The 24,888-nt window shown below is 42.0% G+C and overlaps 1 protein-coding gene across 1 annotated transcript in view; it reads left to right on the top strand.

Annotated features, from left to right (window-relative positions):
- SLC6A8 (solute carrier family 6 member 8) overlaps positions 1–24,888 on the top strand; it is a 75,219-nt gene that overhangs the window by 17,399 nt on the left and 32,932 nt on the right. The window contains exons 3-4 of the mRNA XM_073590921.1: positions 4,361–4,622; positions 10,574–10,706. Coding sequence (XP_073447022.1) covers positions 4,361–4,622; positions 10,574–10,706 — 395 coding nt within the window. The remainder of the gene's footprint in view (positions 1–4,360; positions 4,623–10,573; positions 10,707–24,888) is intronic.

Here is a 24,888-nt window from a genome sequence, read left to right on the forward strand (position 1 = left end):
TCTATTAACCTGCAGATATAGGGTTAATCTGCAGGTTAAGAGTATCTGATGCACTGCAGTGCCAGCTGTCAGTTAAGGGCGTGGTTACAGCTGCCGCTCACAATGCTGCCAGCCGGGCACCTTCCTAGTGTTAGCAGCCTGCAGATTAGCCCCATATCTGCAGGTTAATAGCGTTATCCGACCTGACAGGTTCTCTTCTCTTTATTTATGAAAATGTAGACAAGAGATCATTTTCTGATGATACATTCCCAATAATGGAGCAGTGGTCACTCCATTCTTTATTCACACAAGTGTCTTAAGACCACCCATTCTTCAGGATTAGTAAGGCTGTGTGCACACGCTGCGGATTTTGCTGCGGTTCCGCAGCGGTTTTGGCTGCTGCGGACCCGCAGCAGTTTCTACTGCGGTGTACAGTACCATGATTCCCTATGGGAATCAAAAACCACAATGCAGACGGTGCGGAATTTTCCGCGCGGATTATCGGCGGTTTTCAATCCGCAGAAAGAATTGACATGTCAATTCTTTCTGCGGATTCCGCTGCGGTTTGCCATCTCCTCCATTGAGGAGATGAAAAACCGCAGGGCAAAACCGCAGAGCAATCCGCAGGTAAAACCGCAGGTCTTTTGACCTGCGGTTTCACCTGCGGATTTTACAAAATCCGCGCGGATGAATCCGCACCTAATCCGCAGCATGTGCACACAGCCTAAGGGTTTCAGCAGCTGGATCCCAGCTATTACACATTTATAATCCCGTCATGTTAAAAGAAGGTGATACAAGTTGTTTATGAGACAACAACTTTAACCGTCTATTGCCTAATCTTTTACTTGCACTCTGGTGGGGTAAACAGGATTGGTACTTGGCTTAGCCCAAAGTCCTTCAATGAAATGTGGATTAGTAATATGTAGGACAACACACATCACAATCATAAATTGACCTAATTTATTATAGTACACGTGGCAGCCATCCATGGTGATAACGAGCAGATAACGACTGCCTAACCTGAATCAGGGTTTCTCAAAGTCAAAACGGATATCATATGACTGTCTTGGGTTGACCTTGAAGACATAATGGTGTCATTGAACCTGATTTCTTTGTGTAGGCAAGGATGAATAACATTAGGCTCACAATGTTTTTTTTTAATTCCAATTCCAGTCCCTATAGGCAATTAGACATTCCGTAGGGGTTGTTGAAGTATAAAACAGCTGCAGGCTTATGTTGTGAGAATGGTTTTGAACAGACAGCGCTGTGTTCATTTTTGAAGTTTATTAATACTGTACTGTGTGACCTTGTTGGTTTGTGTACGTCAGTTTCTCCATGTTATGTTGATGAGTATAATGGTTGCCATTCGTACCAAGTAGAACTGTTCACAATATCTGAACATAGACGATTCTGCTGAAAGCGGAAATCTGCAACAGGCTCAACCATATTCCAGGAGGAAATAAAACCATTGCCAGTGTGTCCATATCATACTCTAGATTTCAGGATGATGTTGATTTCCAATGTAAGGACGTACTGGAGCTGGGGTGGTCCTTTGGAATATTTTCGATGTTTTACTCCATAACAAATCAGCATTATCTCCTCCATCAGATATGAAGGAACTTTACTATAATTTGTACGGACCCAATGAACAGATTGTGTCCTTAGCTGCCCGAGCTCCGGTGATCAGCAGAATGCTTGGCCAACGCTTGTGAACTCATCCTCGTGAGCATATGGCAAACTCTGAGCAAAAGGAGAAAAAAAAAATTCATGCAAACAAATTAATTTATAGACAATAAGTTATAGCAGGTAAAAGAACTTGGTGCATATCAATTCTCAAGATCTGGTGCAGCAGCCACATCAGCAATCTCTTGCTGCTGGATGGAAGGTGTCTCCTAAATCACAGCCTTCGCAAGTCTTCTATTAAATAACTGGCTTGGGGTAATGTCATTGTTGTGGTGTTACACACCTATGACCGCGTCAAGTTGGCTAATCAAAGGAGTCACAGATGCAGTCAGGTAGGAGTTGGTTCTCAGAGCTCACATCCAGTGGCCAGACATTACGGACCTGGCGGCTGGACAGGGTCTTGCCCATCGATACCCACCAAATCTAGTAGATTGGTTATGAGAACCTTTGACCCATCACTGTGTCAACTGTATAGAACTGTAAGTATGGTGGAAAAATGTAAAATAATAATGCCCAGTTTCATGCTAGAATATATCATAGTACTCTTCAACAATGTCCATAAGAGCCTGTTAAAGGATTCTGGGCAAATAGGCATGGGTTGACACAAATGGAACTCCAATGATTAAAAGATATATAATAATGTTTATGAACTTAATCTGGATTTCTTTTATCCAAAATCTGATTTTAGGCTTTCTGATTATAATCTGCTCTACATCAGCTATTAGAACCGCTTAATCTGTCATACTGCAGTTGGCAATCCGAGATCTACATGGTTGATAAATCTCAATGTGAGCGTCATGTGTCATCAGTTGTAGTTGTGCCCCATGACCTCTCATGTGGGCTCCTGTTTCTGCTATTTTTTGGTTTAATCCTAACTTACAAGGCTGTCTTATCTATGAACGTGTCTCTTCTTCAGAGGACTTCCACCCTACAAGCTCAAAATATTATCAGGTGTAGTGAAAATATGTATTTGTAAGATGTATGACCAGCAGTAAATTAGCATCCGTTCTAGGCTGCATCTCTTCACAAAGGTCATGACATGTGTTATCATGAGAAAACACAGCTCTCCTGGTCTCAGGGTCTCGGGCCCCAGGGTGCCTTCCTGACACACACAGAATTGGAGACATTTCACACCTTCTGACACCTTTGAAGGGAGATGCCAAATTGCAACCTGACAATTTCTATTTACTATGAGAAAGCAAGGTTACACAAAGAGTGTTTAGAGAAAAAAATAATGTTTTCATTGGTAAAGTAGCCATGGTCCAGTCACAAATCAGGAATTAGAATTTTACCATGAAAGGCTGGTCCAGAAATCTGATCTCCAGGTTAAATCTATAAATTAGGCCTTTACCCATAGAAGGTTGTTCACAGACTGAGGGACAGCCCAGCTGATGTGAGTCATTTCATATTCACCCCCCCTCCCAGGGAGCAGGATACCAGACTGCAAGGTTTAGATATATCTGTAAGTTTCTCCATTTTGTTTTTATAACTGCTTTGCATATTTGTATATCACATTTTATTTCCATATTATTTTATATCCTTTTATTGTAAGCACTGTACCTTTTCTATTAAAGCTTAAAACTTTAATAAGTTGGAACCTTGTATGTTCTAAAAGAATAAGAATCCATAGCCTTAGAGTTTGTGATTCTGGTGATTGGAATATAATAGTAGTATTTCCGGGACTCATCGCCCGCGTGTTCGGTGAGTGGTGGCAGCGTGTATGAAGTGGGGGTGCGTGGTATGTGTCGGGGTGTGATTTATGCTCCCATTGCAGCATAAGACAGAGGTTGAATGCTGGACTGAGTGAGAGGAGATAGATTAACCCTTGCAGGCGCAACCCCAAGTCATGTGCTGAGAAGCGGGTATGTGACAAGAAGGCTAGGCAGAGATGAAACCCCTAAAATGAAGAATAACTTGAGCTTCCTGGGTATAATAATGGGGCATCCCAATTATGTGTCGTTATGTGGTAGAAGGGCATCTGGATCTACTCAAATACCAAGCTCAGGGGTGTCTGCCAAGTAGGACGCTTCTTTAAAGGAGTTCTCTCTTGAAGACAATCCCTGTTGAAGTACCCTATATGGATATATTTGTGTCATAGAGGATGGGTCCACCTTTCAAGACCACTATCTCTGAGCCACAGTGGACAGTAGCTTTGTTGGATTGTCTCTTGTTCTAGCAGAATTGAGATGTCTTCTTCTTACAAGGAAAGTCCACTGATATGAATGTCCATCATAACGTCTTACAGATTGTCTAGCTGTCTGCAACTTCCCCTGGCAATAGCAGCTGATTATCAGGAGTGCCAGAGACAGGACCATGGGTGATCAGCTGATTTGTTTCAGAAACCCACATTTTAAAAAGGGATGTCCTTGATGATGCAACACCATAATTGAATATTCTAGAGCTACTATTTTCAGTATAACAGAAGTATATCGAGAACCAAGTCACTTCTATATACGAATGCTTCGTAAATCTGGGGGTAAACTCTGATCCACCCTTTCAAAAACCTGGTCCATTTATTCACGCCAGGCCAAATTTATCAAGAGGTTCTCAGGAGAAATTCTCAATCTGTATAAACCTACTTTGTGGTGACCACATTCCCTATTTTGCCAAGACCACATGAGTATGCATGGACCATGGCTGATTTTGTTTTGAAGACTGTTTTTGACTTTTCTCTTAATACTTTGTTTCTTCTCTACAGGAATCGGATTTGCATCGGTGGTCATTGTCTTCTTCTGCAACACATATTACATCATGATCTTGACGTGGGGGGTTTACTACCTGGTGAAGTCCTTCACTTCAGTCCTGCCTTGGTCGCACTGCAACAACACATGGAACTCCCCAGAGTGCGTCGAGATCTTCAGACACGATGACTGTAGCAATGGTACGGTCAACGCAACCTTCGGAAACCTGACCTGTGATGAGTTATCGGACAGTGTATCTCCAATTACCGAATTTTGGGAGTAAGTGATATTTTTACCAGTTGATATAATTTGAACCTTGTGAATGAAATAAATAAATAAATAAAGCGTTTCGGATATCCTAAACATACAAGGAGAACAGCTATTTTGAGAGTATGGTAAAAATTAAAACTACCCATTATGAAGGGTTTATTTGGAGTACTTTTATATTAGAAATGTATGGCAGTATTATGTAGGCACTATTAGGCACTATTATTTATTTATGGATGTTATATTGCATCTTTCAGCTCACAAAATGGTTGCCTCCTGTGTGTGAATAATTTTGGAAGTAAATTAATTAAAGGAACATTCCAGTCAAAAACTGGGGGAAGCATAGTGCAGGAATTAAGTAGGTGTAGCATGACTTGAGAGACCTAAAGAACACCAAAGATGGAAGTCATGCACCTCCACAATTATGGTTTTGCATCAGAGTCCATTTTTGAAAGGAGTGTTCCTTTAATTAAGGCATTGTTTGAGAGAAGGTGGAAGCATTATGTTACCCAAATCCAGTTTATTATCTAAGACAATACTGAGAATCCTTTAAGTAAACAATATGTCCCCATCATCTGGTCCAGCCACTTAGTATTGGATTTTGGAAATGAATCATTTCAGCTTTTACTTACTTGACCTATTCAAAATGTTTCTAAAGGCCACCCATAATGGGAGAAGGAATTAATTTCATAGTGGTCCACTTTTGGTTAACCTGCTATCAGGTCATTGAATCTCTCACATGGACAATAGATGGTAGAATGATGGGCCACAATGAAAAGGGGACATCTGGTCTACTGTTGATAGCTAATGAATATCGAGCCCTCCGTGGTGTAATGAGATCAAGCCACTGGCCAAGCACCATCCACCCTGCAAGTGTTACTTAATCACTCTGCTGCAATGAGGGTCTTGAGAATCTCAACAGCAAAGAGGTTAATATGCGAGTAGATTGGTGGTTCGCGGGAAAATGGAGAGGTGCCAGGGAATGCGGGGGCACAGTGGGAGGAGTTTGCAGCATGTTTTGAGACATATGACAAGTGCCATGATATTTATTCTAGGCACCCATGACTATATACACTGCTCAAAAAAATAAAGGGAACACTTAAACAACAGAATATAACTCCAAGTAAATGAAACTTCTGTGAAATCAAACTGTCCACTTAGGAAGCAACACTGATTGACAATCAATTTCACATGCTGTTGTGCAAATGGAATAGACAACAGATGGAAATTATTGGCAATTATCAAGACACCATCAATAAAGGAGTGGTTCTGCAGTTGGGGACCACAGACCACATCTCAGTACCAATGCTTTCTGGCTGATGTTTTGGTCACTTTTGAATGTTGGTTGTGCTTTCACACTCGTGGTAGCATGAGACAGACTCTACCACCCACACAAGTGGCTCAGGTAGTGCAGCTCATCCAGGATGGCACATCAATGCGAGCTGTGGCAAGAAGGTTTGCTGTGTCTGTCAGCGTAGTGTCCAGAGGCTGGAGGCGCTACCAGGAGACAGGTCAGTACACCAGGAAACGTGGATGGGGCCGTAGGAGGGCAACAACCCAGCAGCAGGACCGCTACCTCAGCCTTTGTGCAAGGAGGAACAGGAGGAGCACTGCCAGAGCCCTGCAAAATAATGACCTCCAGCAGGCCACAAATGTGCATGTGTCTGCATAAACAGTTAGAAACCGACTCCATGAGGATGGTCTGAGTGCCCAACGTCCACAGATGGGGGTTGTGCTCACAGCCCAACACCATGCAGGATGCTTGGCATTTGCCACAGAACATCGGGATTGGCAAATTCGCCACTGGCGCCCTGTGCTCTTCACAGATTAAAGCAGGTTCACACTGAGCACATGTGACAGACGTGACAGAGTCCGGAGACGCCGTGGAGAGCGATCTGCTGCCTGCAACATCCTTCAGAATGACCAGTTTGACAGTGGCTCAGTAATGGTGTGGGGTGACATTTCTTTGGAGGGCCGCACAGTGTTGGGCTGTGAGCACAACCCCATCTGTGGACGTCTGGCACTCAGACCATCCTAATGGAGTCGGTTTCTAACCGTTTGTGCAGACACATGCACATCTGTGGCCTGCTGGAGGTCCTGCTGCTGGGTTGTTGCCGTCCTACAACCCCACCATGTCTCCTGGTGTACTGGCCTGTCTCCTGGTAGCACCTCTGGACACTACACTGACAGACACAGCAAACCTTCTTGCCACAGCTCGCACTGATGTGCCATCCTGGATGAGCTGCACTACCTGACCCACTTGTGTGGGTTGTAGAATCCATCTCATACTGCCACGAGTGTGAAAGCACAACCAACATTCAAGTGACCAAAACATCAGCCAGAAAGCATTGGTACTGAGATGTGGTATGTGGTCCCCACCTGCAGAACCACTCCTTTATTGAGGGTGTCTTGATAATTGCCAATAATTTCCATCTGTTGTCTATTCCATTTGCACAACAGCATGTGAAATTGATTGTCAAACAGTGTTGCTTCCTAAATGGACAGCTTGATTTCACAGAAGTTTGATTTACTTGGAGTTATATTCTGTTATTTAAGTGTTCTCTTTATATTTTTTTGAGCAGTGTATTATAACTGTGGGAATTGTAATGCCATGAAGATAGCATGTTTTTCCATCAGCTCCCCAGGTCAGGCTTAAGCAACTCTGGTTTTCCTTTTGTCATGGTGCTATATGTACCAGTAAACATTTCCAGCCAGAAGAAACCTTTCATGTTATGAAGTCCCAATATATCTTGCTACACAACTCAATAAGGTCCAATCTACTATAGTAGTAAAGTAAAAAAATGTATAAGCCAGGCGTAACTTTTAGGCAGGCAAAGGTAGAAGACACACCCGGGCCCAAAGTCCACTCTTTTGTTTGAGAAGATACCAGTAAATAGTACAATATAGATGGGGGGCTCAAGATTTTGAGGGCCCTGTTCATTGTAGATGGGTGTGCCTTCAAGATTTTGAAAGCCTGGGATATTGTTGGGGGACTTTAGCCCTGACACATTATAGATGGTGGACCTTTAAGATTTTGATGGCTTTGGCACATTGTAGCTGTGGGCTTCAAGATTTTGAAAGCCCAGCACATTGTAGTTGTGGGGCTTCAAAGTTTTGAGAGCCAGGCATATTGTAGATGGGGAACTATCATGATTATGAATTTTACATGGTGCCTATTTATGCACACAGAACGCTATAATAAAACTAGCCACAAATTTGAGGAGGACTTGAGGTTCTTCCAAGGTCTCTTCGTACATGTAGAACTGATAATATGTTTTCCTCCTCTGAAGACAGACCACTGGTTCACAGATGCAAATATAGAATACCCTATTTTTCAAGCTATTTTTTGTATTACCCTATATTAGGTCTTGCTAAGAAGACGTCTGGTACTGCCAGTCCCCAAAGTTCTCTCGAATAAGGATGAATTTGTGTTTGGTCCTAAATAATGCCGCCTACAGTGTGATATATAAAGGTTTTGTGGCTCCTGTTGGGCAGCATGGTATCATTTTATGCAAATGCTCCAAGATCATGTAAGGTCTTGACTGTTGGTTCCATACCCTCATGCTAAATCTATAAATCAGTAGGACTTCTGTTGTGGCGAAACTAGGAGTCTTCTGGGCTGGTAGGATATGCTTGTACTATTAGTACCGGAACAACTGGAAAGTGTCCGATTGCCTAAGCCTGATGTAAAATGTAGAATTAATGTCAATAAATGTCAATGTCCAATTTTCTAATTTTTTTTTCTTTTTTACTATTTTTGAATTGTTAGTGTTTTTGGGAACATCGTCAGTATAATTGTAGTTTCCCAATGTCATGTAGTACTTCACTTCCTGTACTTTTGTACGTTTTCTTGCTATGATGTTTTTTTGCAGTGCTGCGAGCGAGTGGTGATAGGGGAAGTGTGCCCATGCACTGCGCCCCAGCAAACCCAGGACAGGAGCGGATCAAATGGCCTCTCGCTGGCAGCTGCAGGGTGGGATGGTCTTGTTAGCATGAGTCTGAAACATGTGAGCTTGAAAACAGCCTATCCCATTTTTGATTATTATTATTATTATTATTTACTCTGTGTTCCTCCTCCCCCTTTTCTTGACATGCGGTTTCTTGGTGATGTTCTTCTATGGCAATTTTCTGAGACCCGACAGATTCCATAAAAATTAACTCCAGCGTAAAATATAGCAAAAAATAAATATTAATAAAAATAAAGAGGATCCTCAACTCCTCCGATGACCAATTAACAAATGCAACAAGGTTATAGCATCATATGAAATGAAAAATAAAATGAAATTTTTGCAAAATTATTATAATACCCCATAATACATAATTAAAATGTGCGTGAATTCCAATTAGTGTATAAAATATACACCAAAGTCAACTAATTGTCTAAAGAGTCCCAAGAAAAGATTAAAAAAAATTTAAACAACAAAAGAAATAAATTTAAATAAAGCACAAAATCAACATCAAGTCCTAAAAAAGGAATATAAAATATTGCACTATTTTAACATAGAAATTAAGACATTTTACTGCAAATTATTTTGCCTTCCTCCTCTGGTAATAACAGGGGCAAAAGATTTAACCCTTTGATTAGTGTTAAAGGCCAACATAAGGAACTTTTTTTCTAATTCTGGAAATGTTTAATTTTTGATATAGTACTTTATTTTGGAACGTTGATCCCCTTGATTCCCCAGGATCCCCATGTCTTTGACACTAAATAAATGGATAATTCACAGAGCCATTGTATATCAGTGTATATGCTGAAGTAGAAATGTCACTGACTACCACTCTAATGGATCGTATCCCACCAAAAATGATGATAATACTAGTTTCTGAGCTTCAGTTATTTTAGTGATGGTAGGAAGACTAGTAGATAGATTAAAGGGATTTTATAGTATTAGAAAAAAAAAATTTCTTGGTGAAACAGCGCCACTCCTGAGCATAGGCGGTGTCCGGCATTGACACTCAGCTCCATTTACAAAAGAACTAACCCATTAACTGCAGCCATACCTAAATGTGAAATGTGGGTTATGAATGGAGTCAGGCTTATAACAAAATGGCTTCTGCTGCAGAGATGGCATCAGTAGGATGACTGGTGCGTACACAATAAGTCACCAAGGCACACAATGTCTTGGCGCGTGAAAGACTTTTGCCATCTGTCCATTCATCATTATATTTTCATGGGCCCAAGACAAGTTGGCATCTACTGTTATTTACAAATCTTCATGCCAATTTCCGATACGGATAATTTAATTAATGAACATTACAAATATATTGGTTAGGCCTTTTTTTTGTTTCCAGAAACAGCGCCACTCCTTATTGTAGGCTGTGTCTGGTACTGCAACGAAGCCCCATTTATTTGAACCTGCAATTTTAGATGCAACTCACAGACATTTTTGGAAAATAAAAAAACGTACTGAAACTTTGCACCTATATTTAGAACATGTTTATAGCGATAGACACAATATTTTTACCATATTCATAGAGTAAGAATTTATAGGACACTATAGTGTCTATTAAATATGTCCTCCGTGATAACTTTGGTAAAGGAAGGGACCACAATACATTATAGAGCGCCTAATCAATGACTTTTAGGAACAGAAATCTCTGAGCAGTGCCTAAGGGGCTAGAGTTCCCTTTGGTTTGGGAAATCCATCGCCTACAGATCATTTGATCACTTCAACTAGACTTCACCTTTAAATAAGACTACTTGCCCCTTAGGGGTAGCAGCCCCATTTAACACCCAGAACTGGACACCCCTTTAAAATGCCCCTTAGGGCCACATTTTCTAGCCTTACTGTTTGACCCTATTTCCTGTCTGTCCCGTCTCCTTCTATTCCACCTCACACGTCCTACTTGAGCCATCACCAACAGTCCATTAAGGACTAACATATAAATGTGTAGCTACTGCCCCCAATCTTTAAAAAAAAGAAAAAAGAAAAAATGGACGCTCACTGCAATCATTCTTCCAGGAACAAAGTACTGAGACTATCCAGTGGTCTGGATGATGTGGGTTCGATAAACTGGGAGCTACTCCTGTGTCTGATCGCCTGTTGGACTCTCGTCTACTTCTGCGTCTGGAAGGGAGTAAAGTCTACTGGAAAGGTAAGAGTTATTGAGGAGTTATAGAGGGCTCCGATCCTTAAACCAAGAGATCAGACTTTTTTTCTTAAGCCCGCCCCTGAGTTGCCAATCAGATGCCCGATTTCATTTCCCTAGCACAAGTAAAAGAGATCTGATTGGCTGCTATGAGTTGAGTTGTCAGAACACCAAAAAGAAAAGAAAGTGTTGTCAACAGCCAAGATTAAAGGCTGACAACTCCTCTATGGTGACATTTATCACATTTATCATAGTTGTCAGCTCAAGGACTTTTTTTTTATGGATAGTACTAAAATAAAAAAACAAGGGCTTACATACCATGGTGGCAGATTATGCAGCCGGTTTGAAGAAGGACCCCCTTTCTAGAACCAAAGCAGGAAATTGCCCTGGGGGTTTAGCTACAAAATCAACACCATAATGATGTCTTTTTTTGACCATTGCTATGCTGCTTTCCAATGTGAAAGATCCCCAAATACTAACCACCGGGTGGTCACCCAAGTTTGTTTTTAAAGGAATTGTACAGTTTAAAAAATTATAATTACATATGCCTAAAATAGTAAGTTATAACAACCTAGTGACACACTTATCATATCATAGGGGTCCCGATATTCAGATATCTCCTCCAGTCCTGGCTTTGGCCACTTCACTTGGGCTAGACACAGTAGAGTGTTTCCTGTTCTTGCAGGTGGCCAGTACTGAGTATGAAGGGGGCTGGCTGATTGCTGATTTACATAGAAAAACCAGCCCCTTTGTCTGTAAATTGACAGACAAAGAGGTGGGGGCTTAACTATTGAAATGAGCAGTCAGCCAGCTCCCTTCTGAAGAAGTGCTGACACAGAAAACTTATGTGAAGTGAAAGGATAGTTGAATATCGAGGCACCTGTTATAATAGAAGCACATTGGCAAGTTGGGCAACTTTATGCACATTTAAGCATCATTTTCTTTAAAGAGACCTGGCACGTTATATAATTGTGGATCTTTTTTTTACTTGGCGTAAAAGCTAATGTTCTCCTGAACGTGGAGATCTTTTTCTTTTATTCCTGCACCTCTCCATTCCTGAGATACAGCCATCTATTACTGGTATATCAATCTAGTACTTTTTTAGCCAAGTGGGTGTGTGCGTATTCTTGAGGACCATGCCCACTTGGCTAACAAAAATAGATTTATATGCAGGGAAGAGATGGCTGTATCTCAGGAACGGAGAGGCGCAGGAATAAAAGAAAAACATCGCCGGATTCAGGAGAACAGCAACGTTTATACCAGATTAAAAAAATCTATATTTATGGAAAGTGACAGGTCTTCTTTAGCTGTACAAACTCATTTAATGCTGTGACTTTTCAAGCAGAACCAACATTTTGAAAGCACTAAGTATTGGCAGTAACTATTTCTCCATGTACCTGTGCCCAGTTATACGTGTCAATGCCCAGTTTATAGCTGCCAGAAAGGATTATATGCCATAGCAACCTTTAGAACGATAAATTCTCTTAGCTGCAATGATTCTCAGTCTGTAACTTTCCACATGCCACAAACAAGCAGGGGTGGGCTAGGTGAGCATGCAGAAGTCTCGAACAAGACAGTGATTGAGGCATGGTATTGGTAGAGACAAGTCTGTGGATCTGCTGCTGCTGCTGCTGCTCATCCAGATCTTGCTAAAGATAGAAAAAGAAATACAAAAACTTATTTCACGTCGCCAAAGTGTGCACACAAACCGCACACAGCTCTGATTCATGTGATTTCTCGCACTGTCGGTGCTATTTTAGTTCTGTTTAGTACGGCACAACGCTCAATTGCAGAATTGGATAGCAAGTTTTACAACAGGGCGACTTGCCGGTTGCGATTCCAGTTCCAGTCAATACTGTTGGCACAGTACCAAGCTGGCACTTGCGTATGCCAGGCTGTTCACACAAACATATACTGTGCGGTGCTGAGGAATTAACCCATGACTGATATCAGAAAACTCCCCTCCGCCCGCTGGTAAAACTGGCCGAGAGTGATAAACCAGCTATATAAAGGCCTTTTTCTTAGGCGTTTTGCCTTAAATTGTTTTCCATAATTGACGGCATTGTAAATGCTGGAAGGCGACGCATGATAGAGGTCTTTCCAGCAGGTAAAGAGTTTTCAATGAAGTGTCTGTCAGTTCATGGACCACGATGAATGTGAAAAAGACAGCGAATGGAAATTTCCACTCCCTAATTTACTGCCTATACAGTGCCATCATCATCTGTATTATATAGATGTGAGACATCGGCTTGAAAATTGATACCCCGGGGGCCTGGGGGATAAAGGTCCAGCCACAACCATGAGACGTTTATAATGCTGATATCTTCTTATGTGGCAAAGGGACCATTTGGTTTTCCGAAGCTCAGTGGCCCGGGTGACTGGTATCCAGACCCCTCTAAAATGACGCCCATGAGTAAAATAATGACACGTTTAAAGTGGTGATTGAATCTTGTCGAAATTTGCAGGACAATCAACAGCAAGAAAGGAAAAAGCAACTTCCAGACTTCTATGGTCCTTCTCCTCCAGACTCCTCCTTACCCTCAAGACTTCTCCATCCTTCTCCCCCAATTCCAGACACCTCCATCCTCTTCCTTCAACCCCTCTGTTATCCTTCAACTGCAGACTCCTCTGTTGTCCTTGTCTAGGCCCCTTTGTCCTCCTCCTCCTCCAGATCCCTACATTTTTTTCCTCCTCATTTTCTAGACCCCTACTTCCTCCTCCTACAGACCTCTACTTTTTTGTCCTCCAAACCACTGCATCTTCTTCCTCCTCCAGACCCTTACGTCCTCCTCTTCTTCTAGACCCATATGTCCTCCTTCTCCTCCAGACCACTATGCTGGTGGATTAAGTTCCCTAAAAACAAAAGGTTCAGCCATTAAAGTTCCAACAGTGCAGTCCTCCTCTAACATTGTCTGTCGGGGAGAGTAGCAAGGCCACTCTATACATCAGATGGTCAACCAGTACTGACAAAATCAATGGGTTCATCTAACTTTTATCTAAAGATTTATGGGAGCCTTTAGTATGTCTTTGTGCATGGTGCATACAGGTGTTCATTACAAATGTGATACCTTAATGCTGATTTCAGTCTTGACTAAGGCTGGGTTGAGATTACCATATTGAAAATGGGGCCAGTCATGACCACAGATTGTGGACCTGATTGGCTCCTTGTGCTCATCCGCATTGCTGATGGGTGCCGGAGCTGCCTTTACATTGAATTCATTATTCCGATCCATAAAATAAAACAAAGTAGTATATTTCAAATTTTTTTCCCCTCAGACAATCAGCTTACGTGGAAAATTAACCATGTGACGATGATATTAACCAACAATTAGAACAGTCTAATAGATAACCAACCACTTTCCATAAGATGTGGAGGCATCTGTCACCATGAGCCATTCTTTTTATGCTCCATAAACATTTGACTAAATATTTATATTCTCTACGAGCAAAAAGTAGGATTTTCTAATGAAAGTCAATAAAATCATTTCCATTGGTCTACAATATCTTACTTGTATGGCTGTGTCAAGAAAATCCAAGGCAAGAAGATATTCTCATGCTTAACACTTATCACTCTCTGGATACTTGTCTAAGTTCTAGCAGAATACTCTCCAACCAATAGTTCTTCAGCTCTTGAATTACTACAACTCCCAGCAGGCTGAGAGTTGCCGTTTCCAAAGAGCTGAATAATCACAAGGTGGAGAGCTACTCTAATGTATATGACCAGCCAGCCATACATATGGGAGACCACTTGGAGAGTCACTGGTTGGAGACAGCAATTGTGCAGTATGGTCAGTGACCAGAACTTGTAGATCTTCATGGTTAATATATTTTACAATGATTCAGTGGTCCACTATATACACTCTCAAAACTCACATATCTTTCTCTCCTGTAGTCCTATTCACCCATTGGCAGGGTCATGGACAACATCCATGGACTTAAATCAGTGTCAAGACATTGTCTACAAAAGCACTCAGAAGTGAAGAAGACTTCACTGTGTAGAAATTAAGAGAGATATCCGCAGAGTCTGATCTGGAGTCGATATTCTTTTAGAAGATTTGGGCTCTGTATTTATTAAAGGGGTCTAATTTGGGTCTGTATTTATAGAGTGTGGTAGAGATCGCTTCCCAGAATCTCCCTGATGTCAATTTCCCTTTAAGGGAGTGAAGGTGGTAGACCGTCCTGAATTGCTCGGCAACCGTCGAACAATGAGGAGGAATGAATGAGACCGTAAAGAAGAAGAATGCGCTTGCCCTTGAATTATCATTGTCGGCCTCTCCTGATCCAGTCATCCGTCCCTTTTCTCCTGGGGAGACTTTGGTGGTGGCACAGAGCATGTCCTGGGACCAAGTACATGCACAGCAGGTGGCCAGAAGAGAGATTCCAGCATAAGTCTTTCGCTTAATCCAAAGATCCTGCAATTGAGCTAAAGAATAGTTGAGACTGACCGAGATTTCTGCAGTAGTAGACGAAGCAAATGTGTACACAGATCTGTAGTGGAAAATTCCTTCCATCGAGAAAGGGGCACTAAATCTACACAATGGCACAGACAAAGTATAACAAATAGCTTGAGAATATAGATTAGGTTGGTTGCACTAGTTTATGTCTAGTGGGGCTCCTGCACACAAGCTAGAGGTTTAACTTTAGAGGGTGACAAGGTAGCAATCTTAGCTAGGCTTTGGCACCTGAACATGATCAGCAGTGCAGTGGGACGCTTTTACAAAGAGCCACCAGGGAAAATAATTCTTAGGGTCCCCAACTTATAACATGTCCCTCTACATTGCCCCAAAAATTGACAGGCCCTTGTGTCAAGTAAGAGCCAGATTAAGATGGAGGTGTCTTTTGCTTGAAATTATAGTATGCATAGCTCACTAATGACTCAGAACAAAGGCCCGCCTTCTGAGGTGGGTCATCTTTAGAGCAGTACCATTTTTATTTTCACAGTACCCTAGCCTATGCTAAGGTTTACATCAACCAAGGCTGGAAGAGCTAGTGTTCACCAAAGAAATCCTTGAGTTCTATGCTATTGTAACAGCTTCAGGAGTTTTGGTTAATTATTTTGTATAGTTTGCCACTCTTATCTCAACATTTTGACCCACCAGTCCAACAAGAATCTTGACCTTACCAATAATTCATAGATACTTCAAACTCTTAAAAGGGTTGCCCACCTTGGACAACTCATACTAGTTAGATGGGTCCCTTAATAATAAAATGGGTGCAAAGTGTCCATCAGCTTGGACCTTTAGTGATCATCTGTAATCTTTGGGGAAACCAAGCAATGAGTTGGGTTTATGAGAATGGGTTTTCTTCAACCCTTTTGTTGCATGTCATTTTATTCTTAATAGTAACATTTGTTCAGGAAGAACAAATGAATTATCTTAACAATTTCAAGACAACTCATGACCTTTATCTTCTATGTATGGTACTTGTCCCACCAGGAATCCTTCACATTTTTGAGTTGTGTGGGATCAGCTGAGTGAATTTGGTTTTGGCTTATGACACGGAAATGTTGAATTTATGAATGAACTCAATGACTAGGCAGGAATGACTGATCAAATGAACTAAATGTCGTCATCCTTTCACCATTCTTTAGCATAGTTTTCAAAGACTCTTTTGGGGACCATACAGCAATGCTTATTCAGTGCCTACTATGCCAGCTGGTGACCTTCCAGTATAACCAGTCATATGATTGAGACTCTAAGTGGTGAGTAATTGGCCAAAAAGGTTTGAGAAGATATGGAGGCGCAAGGAACAACCAGGCTTTTCTGTCCTAGTTGGCAAGGCATAGTACCGTGATGGGAGGCATATTTTGAACTTTGGTATTGGGCCTTTTCCTTTCTTTGTGTTTCACTGGTAGAGTCACAGGTAGGATCGTGCAATGTGGTCACAATTGTTCCTTGTAGTGAACTTAGAAGGTAACCACAAAAACAGACAACTGATTGATATCTCCTAACTAAGGTAATTTACCAACAACCAAATGATACCCTTCCAATGGATAATGTGTCTTTCATTGGCTCCCAAAGATGGCATAATTCCAGATTAGGCAGAAGACATGAAGAACAATGACTTTATCTTCTGTAGGCATCATGGCATCTCCTCTGAAGGTTTCTAATTATGGTAGACAGTTACAAATAGGTAAAGTCTGGATGAAATGTGACTGTTCTTAAGACTCTTTGATTCCAACACTCAAGGAGTATCTTCTGATGTGAGAGAAGATCCTGTAATGAATTATTCTTCGGCAATTCACTCATGGTCTCTTAAGGACATTTCAATTGCTAATGAATGTCTCATTTTCAATTAAATTCTTATAAGTCAGACTGGTTACAGTACAATGTATATTCAACTCAACTCACATTTTCCTACTTAAATATATTTGTAGTTATTTGAGCTTTTTTCCTATGCTGCTTATGGAGAAGTAAACTGTCATCTTGACAAATTCTATACCATTAGATTAACTGTCCTTTCATTGATATGTCATTAGAAACGAGGATTGTCTGATCAGTTAGTGAATTTTATGTAGAAAATATCCTAAAGGGGACCCTTTACTGGATTATTTAATGGATAATGAATATCTCCTCCAATTGCAGCTGTTCCACTGCTTCTGAAACAGTTTTTATTTTTTTTCTGTGCGCCTCCATTCCAAAGTTATGCCTTTCATTAATAAGGATGCAGATTTTCCTTTTAACCACCTAGGAATACATCACAAAAATTCTCTGTGGGCGTGGCTGTGGTTTGATTGGCCAGCATCATAGAGGAGAAAAAGTAAACGCCCACAAAGCAATTCTATGGCCCACGTCCAGTTGGTTGAAGGGAAAAAATGCATCTTTATCATCCTTGGAATGGAGAGGCACAGAAAAAGAAGAAAAACTAATCCAGACTCAGGAGAACAGTGGCAACTTGAGGAGATGCTTAGCTTAAACAAAAAAATCCAGTGAAAAGACCCAATTAAGGCAAATATGTTGCTTTAGATAGCTGCCACTGACTGATAATCCTCCCAACCAACCCCATATACATGCATGCTCTACTCAGACAAGCCTACTTTTGCTCCGAACGAGATATAAGGGATGTAATGGTGTACCTTAGAGCAGGGGTGGGGAACCTCAGGCCCCAGGGCCATTTATGGCCCTCGATGATCTTTTATCCGGCCCCTGGGCAGATTCTCAGGGACCGCAATGCTTTGACAGGGAGCTGTATTTTGATTGCCACCAGATCATTAATTTCTTCTTGCTTTGTAAGCAGACATGCAGTGTTCACTACTGAACACTGAAGGGCATGTAGTGAAATATTACGTCCTGACACCAGTGCCAGAGTCAGGATGTACTTTGTGGGCGGAGTTTGTACGGCCCCCGAAGTATGGTATAAATTTCCAAATGTCCCTTGGCAGAAAAAACATTTCCCACCCCTGCCTTAGAGAGTAAAGCCCTGGTAGATATCTCTGGTGGTGTGACAGATTATCTCCACAAATAAAAAAGGATGTGGTATTAAGTTTCAACATCACGGGATGGTCAGAAGGCCCTCATGCGCCATCAACACCAACCTTAACCTAAAGTGTAAAAATTATTAAACGTGTCTGGTGCATTGCCTGACTTATATCCCTTAACTCACATAGACTTTGGCACTATAGTTGATTCTTGATACCATTGCATACTACTGACTGTTTCAGCTGAATTACCCGTATGTCAGTGCCTATAACTAGCTTATGCTTAAACATCATTATCTGCGAATAAGTCACCAGGATTAGTAATGGGTCACTTTCTGTAATTAAGATCTAAGGGGTAACATTTCTCCTTGTGGAGAGTGACATACCAGCTCTGGCATTCCAAGGTAAGGAAACTTATTCGCCGTGCAATGCTCTTCTGGGAAATTAAGCTTCCAACACGTGATGCTATAGACTTCAAGTCCTCTTCCTCTCTGAAGAGGCAATTTGCATATCTGTAACTAAGATTTCTGTCTCATGCCGAGTAGCATTCGATCCCTCTCAGAGGCTGCCTCCCCATGTCATCCACGGTATTCTTACTTTGTAACCAGCTGAACGGGATTGACTACCTAATGCCTTATCTTGACAGACTGACCATTTACTAAACAGCCTTCATTCAGATCTGAGGAATGACCTTCCTCTAAAGAGTCTGCTCTTCTCTGATTCATTGTGACAGAAGATTATCACCTAAGGCCTGGACTCCCTACAGTTACATGGCATGCCTTAAATATTAAATATCTCCTTCTTTAAATGGCCTCATTAACCGAGTTTTTAAACAAAACCCACCCTAAATGAGTCTTCTTTAAATATGATCTTTTTAAAAGGAATTCCTTTTTTTTTAAATACCTATTGTTTAAATAAAAACAAATATATACATATAATTTTTAAAGAAATTTGAAAGCAGCACTAGCAAACAACTTAATATTTGGATGCACACGCTTTGGAATAAATAACTTCAATCAATCATTTCGTATAACCATCAACAATCTTTTTACACCTTTCAACTGGAATTTTGGAGCACTCCTCTTTTGCAAACTGCTCCCGGTCTCTCATATGTGAAGGCGCCTTCTCCCAATAGCAATTTGCAATTTTAAGATCTTTCCACAGGGGATCAATGAGATTTAGAGCCGGACTCATTGTTGGTCACTTCAGAACTCTCCAGCGCTTTGTTTCCATCTATTACTGGGGGCTTCTTGAAGTATGTTAGGGGTCATTGTCCGGCTGGAAGACCCATGACCTAGGACGCAATCCTGGCTTTCCGACACTAGGCACTAGATTGTGACCCAAAATCCTTTGGTAATCTTCAGATTTCATGATGCTTTGCAGACAGTCAAGTCACTCAGTGCCACAAGCAGCAAAACAACCTCAAAACATGTGTGAACCTCTACCATATTTGACTGTAGGTACTGTGTTCTTTTCTTTGTAGACCTATTTTGTTTTCTGTAAACAGTAGAATGATGTGCTTTACCAAAAAGCTCTATCTTGATCTCATCTGTCCACAAGACACTTTCCCAGATATTTTGGCTTACTCACGTACATTTTAAACAACCAAAAACTCCCATATATGTCTAGTACCGTAATCATGGGATTATGAAAAGATCCAATACAAAATAAATATAAAAGATAAACTTTATTGAGTTCCAATTAAAATACAATCTAAAAAGCAAAATACCATCTGGGGACATCAAACAGAAAAAAGGGGGAAGTATTACTTCAAAAAATGGATATACAGTGGGGAAAAAAAGTATTTAGTCAGTCAGCAATAGTGCAAGTTCCACCACTTAAAAAGATGAGAGGCGTCTGTAATTTACATCATAGGTAGACCTCAACTATGGGAGACAAACTGAGAAAAAAAAATCCAGAAAATCACATTGTCTGTTTTTTTTCATTTTATTTGCATATTATGGTGGAAAATAAGTATTTGGTCAGAAACAAGCAATCAAGATTTCTGGCTCTCACAGACCTGTAACGTCTTCTTTAAGAGTCTCCTCTTTCCTCCACTCATTACCTGTAGTAATGGCACCTGTTTAAACTTGTTATCAGTATAAAAAGACACCTGTGCACACCCTCAAACAGTCTGACTCCAAACTCCACTATGGTGAAGACCAAAGAGCTGTCAAAGGACACCAGAAACAAAATTGTAGCCCTGCACCAGGCTGGGAAGACTGAATCTGCAATAGCCAACCAGCTTGGAGTGAAGAAATCAACTGTGGGAGCAATAATTAGAAAATGGAAGACATACAAGACCACTGATAATCTCCCTCGATCTGGTGCTCCACGCAAAATCCCACCCCGTGGGGTCAGAATGATCACAAGAACGGTGAGCAAAAATCCCAGAACCACGCGGGGGGACCTAGTGAATGAACTGCAGAGAGCTGGGACCAATGTAACAAGGCCTACCATAAGTAACACACTACGCCACCATGGACTCAGATCCTGCAGTGCCAGACGTGTCCCACTGCTTAAGCCTGTACATGTCCGGGCCCGTCTGAAGTTTGCTAGAGAGCATTTGGATGATCCAGAGGAGTTTTGGGAGAATGTCCTATGGTCTGATGAAACCAAACTGGAACTGTTTGGTAGAAACACAACTTGTCGTGTTTCGAGGAAAAAGAATACTGAGTTGCATCCATCAAACATCATACCTACTGTAAAGCATGGTGGTGGAAACATCATGCTTTAGGGATGTTTCTCTGCAAAGGGGCCAGGACGACTGATCCGGGTACATGAAAGAATGAACGGGGCCATGTATCGTGAGATTTTGAGTGCAAACCTCCTTCCATCAGCAAGGACATTGAAGATGAAACGTGGCTGGGTCTTTCAACATGACAATGATCCAAAGCACACCGCCAGGGCAACGAAGGAGTGGCTTCGTAAGAAGCATTTCAAGGTCCTGGAGTGGCCTAGCCAGTCTCCAGATCTCAACCCTATAGAAAACCTTTGGAGGGAGTTGAAAGTCCGTGTTGCCAAGCGAAAAGCCAAAAACATCACTGCTCTAGAGGAGATCTGCATGGAGGAATGGGCCAACATACCAACAACAGTGTGTGGCAACCTTGTGAAGACTTACAGAAAACGTTTGACCTCTGTCATTGCCAACAAAGGATATATCACAAAGTATTGAGATGAAATTTTGTTTCTGACCAAATACTTATTTTCCACCATAATATGCAAATAAAATGAAAAAAAAACAGACAATGTGATTTTCTGGATTTTTTTTTCTCAGTTTGTCTCCCATAGTTGAGGTCTACCTATGATGTAAATTACAGACGCCTCTCATCTTTTTAAGTGGTGGAACTTGCACTATTGCTGACTGACTAAATACTTTTTTTCCCTACTGTAAATAATCAAAATTATGCAATTAATATGACATAATGCCCAAATACAAAATATATATATTCCAGTATACGAGACTATGCTCTCTATCAATAACTTTTAATGATCAATATGAAGCTGCATATGAACTATATCCCCATAGAGTTCCCTCTTAAATTGTATACCGGTGAAATACAAAGGCCATAAGACCGTGTCAGTATCAAAACTCACATCATGCAGAGTCAAATACAATGGTAATGCTATAATAGCTGTAGAAAGGTTCTTTGTAATGCCCAACAATAATAATCCTCCCAAGAGTAAAAATAAAGGTAATTTTACCAGTAACAAGAGGTGACATGGGTCCGCTCGGCGTCCCCTCACCCTGACGCGCATTTCGCCGCCAGCTTCTTTGGTATACGGAGGTGTTATCAGTCATTACACCTGAGGAGGGAGGTGACCTGTTACATCACCAATTGTGAATGGTGGATCCTGTGTTATCTAGCGTATATGGAGATGTTATCAGACGTTGTACAGGAGGAGGAGGTGAGCTGTCACATCACCAGTTGTGAATGGTGGATCCTGTGTTATCTACTGTATATAGAAGTGTTATCAGTCATTGCACAGGAGGGAGAGGAGGTGAGCTGTGACATCACCTATTGTGAATGGTGGATCCTATGTTATCTACTGTATAAAGAGGTGAAATCAGTCAATCTACAGTAGCAGGAGGAGGTGAACTGTGATGTCACCTATTGTGAATGTTGAACCTCTACTATATATGGAGGTGTTATCTTTAATAGTGTCCTCCTTTAATGAGTCCACCTTAAATAAGACTTTAATCGAGCCTTCCATGTATATGTCCTTCTTTAATAAGAGCTCTTTAAAAGTGTCTCTCTTACAAACTCCCTCTTAAAAGTGTCTTACTTGAACACATTTTCCTTAAAATCCATCTTCTCTCCTATAAATCCATCTTCTAATTTTTATGTACATAGAATGTGTCATGATCCCAGTGCAGGTTTTTGAGCTGCACACCGGGGGTTAATGTCTGGAGCTCTGTGCAGGTTTTGACCTGCACACTTGGGGTTAATGATTGTGGCCTCTTTCTGGTTCTGGGAGAGCTTCATAAACCCCTGGGTAGCTTCAATCCCTGCCAGTTATACTTTTGCCTTTGGCCGAATGTACTGACCCCCGTGTGCCTGTTTGTTGCTATAGTTTGTTTATATAGTTCTGACCCGATTCTGTTTCCCGTTGTGAGTTTGCCTGTTGATTTTGTACTGCGTTATTATCTGTGTATGACCCATTGCCTGTGACCTGATTACTCTCTGCTCGCCCCTCTTGTACCTTGCAACTATCTGTGTACGACTCATTGCCTGTGACCTGACTACTCTCTGCTCGCCCCTCTTGTACCCTGCAGCTATCTCTGTGTATGACTCATCGGCTACGTCCTGACTATTCTCCCTGTCTATGCCCCTTGGTAACTTTGTCTCGCAGTTACTCTGCTAGGAATTGTCTTGCAGCTCCAAGCTCTGTGGAGTTTAGGCCACGCCCCTAGCAGTCACGTGCTTCAGGTCCTGCGGGTGTGAAGTACACATCTACTTGGTTGCTGCCCGCTCCACAGGTAGCTTTGAGCACTGTTCGCTTTACTCAGGACAAGCGCACTGGCTCAGTGAGCAAGTTCAGTGCGGTGTCTCTGACATTATAACTGGCCTACAATTTTTTTATTTTTTTTTTTTTTCCTCTCCTCACTTCTGCAGCATGGACCCAATATATGCTTTTTCTGAGCAGGTGAAATGCTTGACTCAGTCACTGCAGAAGCTTAGTTTGGAACACCAAGCTCTGGCCCAGTCCCAAAGGCGGGTTGAGGACTCAGTTCAGGGGGTACTTTCCGCAGGCTTCCAGCAGGTGGGGAATAGAGATGTCATTTTAGTCACACCTGAATCCCCGGTTAAATTGCCAGATATATTTTCTGGTAACAAGGATGATTTCAGGGCATTTAAGGAGGGCTGTAAGCTTTTTTTTTCTTTGAGACCCCGCTCCTCTGGGGATGAGAAACAGAGGGTGGGGGTGGTGATGTCCCTGCTTAGGGGGTCCCCACAAGCCTGGGCATTCTCGCTTTCCTCTTCTGCCCCTGAGAGAATGTCTGTGGATGCATTTTTTGAAGCCTTAGGGCTTATTTATGATGAGCCTGATAGAGTGCGGTTGGCTGAGGACAAGGTGATGAGTGTCTGTCAGGGGGAGCACTCGGCCGAATGGTTCTGTACTGAATTCAGACGTTGGGCAGCGGAGATTTCCTGGAGTGATGCCGCCCTTCGGGGGCTGTTCCATAGAGGCCTGTGTGAACGTCTGAAGGATGCTTTGGCACTCCATCCTCCGCCTGACTCCCTGGAGGATGCCATGGTCCAAGCGGTTCGCATGGATTGCAGGCTGCGGGCTAGAGGCATTATGCAACGGGAATCGCCCTTATTCTTCAGTGGAGATGAGACCCAGACTCCTCCTATGGCTATGGAGGTGAGCGCTGTCACCTGTGAGGGAAAGGAAAGAAGACGCCGCCGGGAAAAGCAGTTGTGCTTCTATTGTGGGAAATCTGGACATTGGAAGAAGGACTGCCCCTCCTGTCCGTCATCCTCCAAGATGGCGGGAAACGACTAGGTCTGGGTAGTAATCGAGGAGGCTACCCAGACCTTCAGGTACAATTTTCCTCATGTGCAAAGATGGTGCTGCAGGTGGAACTGGAACTTGGTTATGGTCCTGTTCAGACTACTGCTTTTATTGACTGCGGTTCGGCTGTGAACCTGATTGATACCAAGGTTATGACTCTTAATAAGATAGGGACAGTCAGGCTTCATGATCCTGTTAAACTTGTGGCAATTGACTCATCTCCTCTTACCCAAGATGGTATCTGTTGCAGGTCTGAACTTTTTTCTCTAAAAGTGGGTTCCACTCATGTGGAGAAACTAAGTTGTCTGGTGCTAGATAACTTGCCTGCAGGACTGGTACTGGGGATGCCTTGGCTTCAACGCCATAATCCTACCATTGATTGGGTTACAGGGGAAATCACTCAATGGGGATGCAATAATAAATGTGGTAACCGGGGACATCTTGTTAACGCTGTTAAATCCGTGTCTGTGTCGTCTGTCGATCTGGAAGGTATTCCGGAGTACCTGAAAGATTTCGAAGACATTTTTTCCGAAAGTGAGGCTGAGGCGCTGCCACCACATAGACCCTATGATTGTGCCATTGATTTAGTACCCGGAGCCAAGTTACCTAAGGCTCGATTGTTCAATTTGTCTGGGCCTGAGCGCCAAGCCATGAAGGAGTACATAGCTGAGAGTCTCCGCAAAGGGCAAATCAGGCCTTCTGTGTCACCTGTGGCAGCAGGGTTCTTCTTTGTGAAGAAAAAAGATGGTG

The sequence above is a fragment of the Dendrobates tinctorius genome, unplaced genomic scaffold (genome assembly GCF_039654945.1).
Source record: "Dendrobates tinctorius isolate UK_male_01 unplaced genomic scaffold, ASM3965494v1 ptg000120l, whole genome shotgun sequence".
Classification (NCBI taxonomy): Eukaryota; Metazoa; Chordata; class Amphibia; order Anura; family Dendrobatidae; genus Dendrobates; species Dendrobates tinctorius.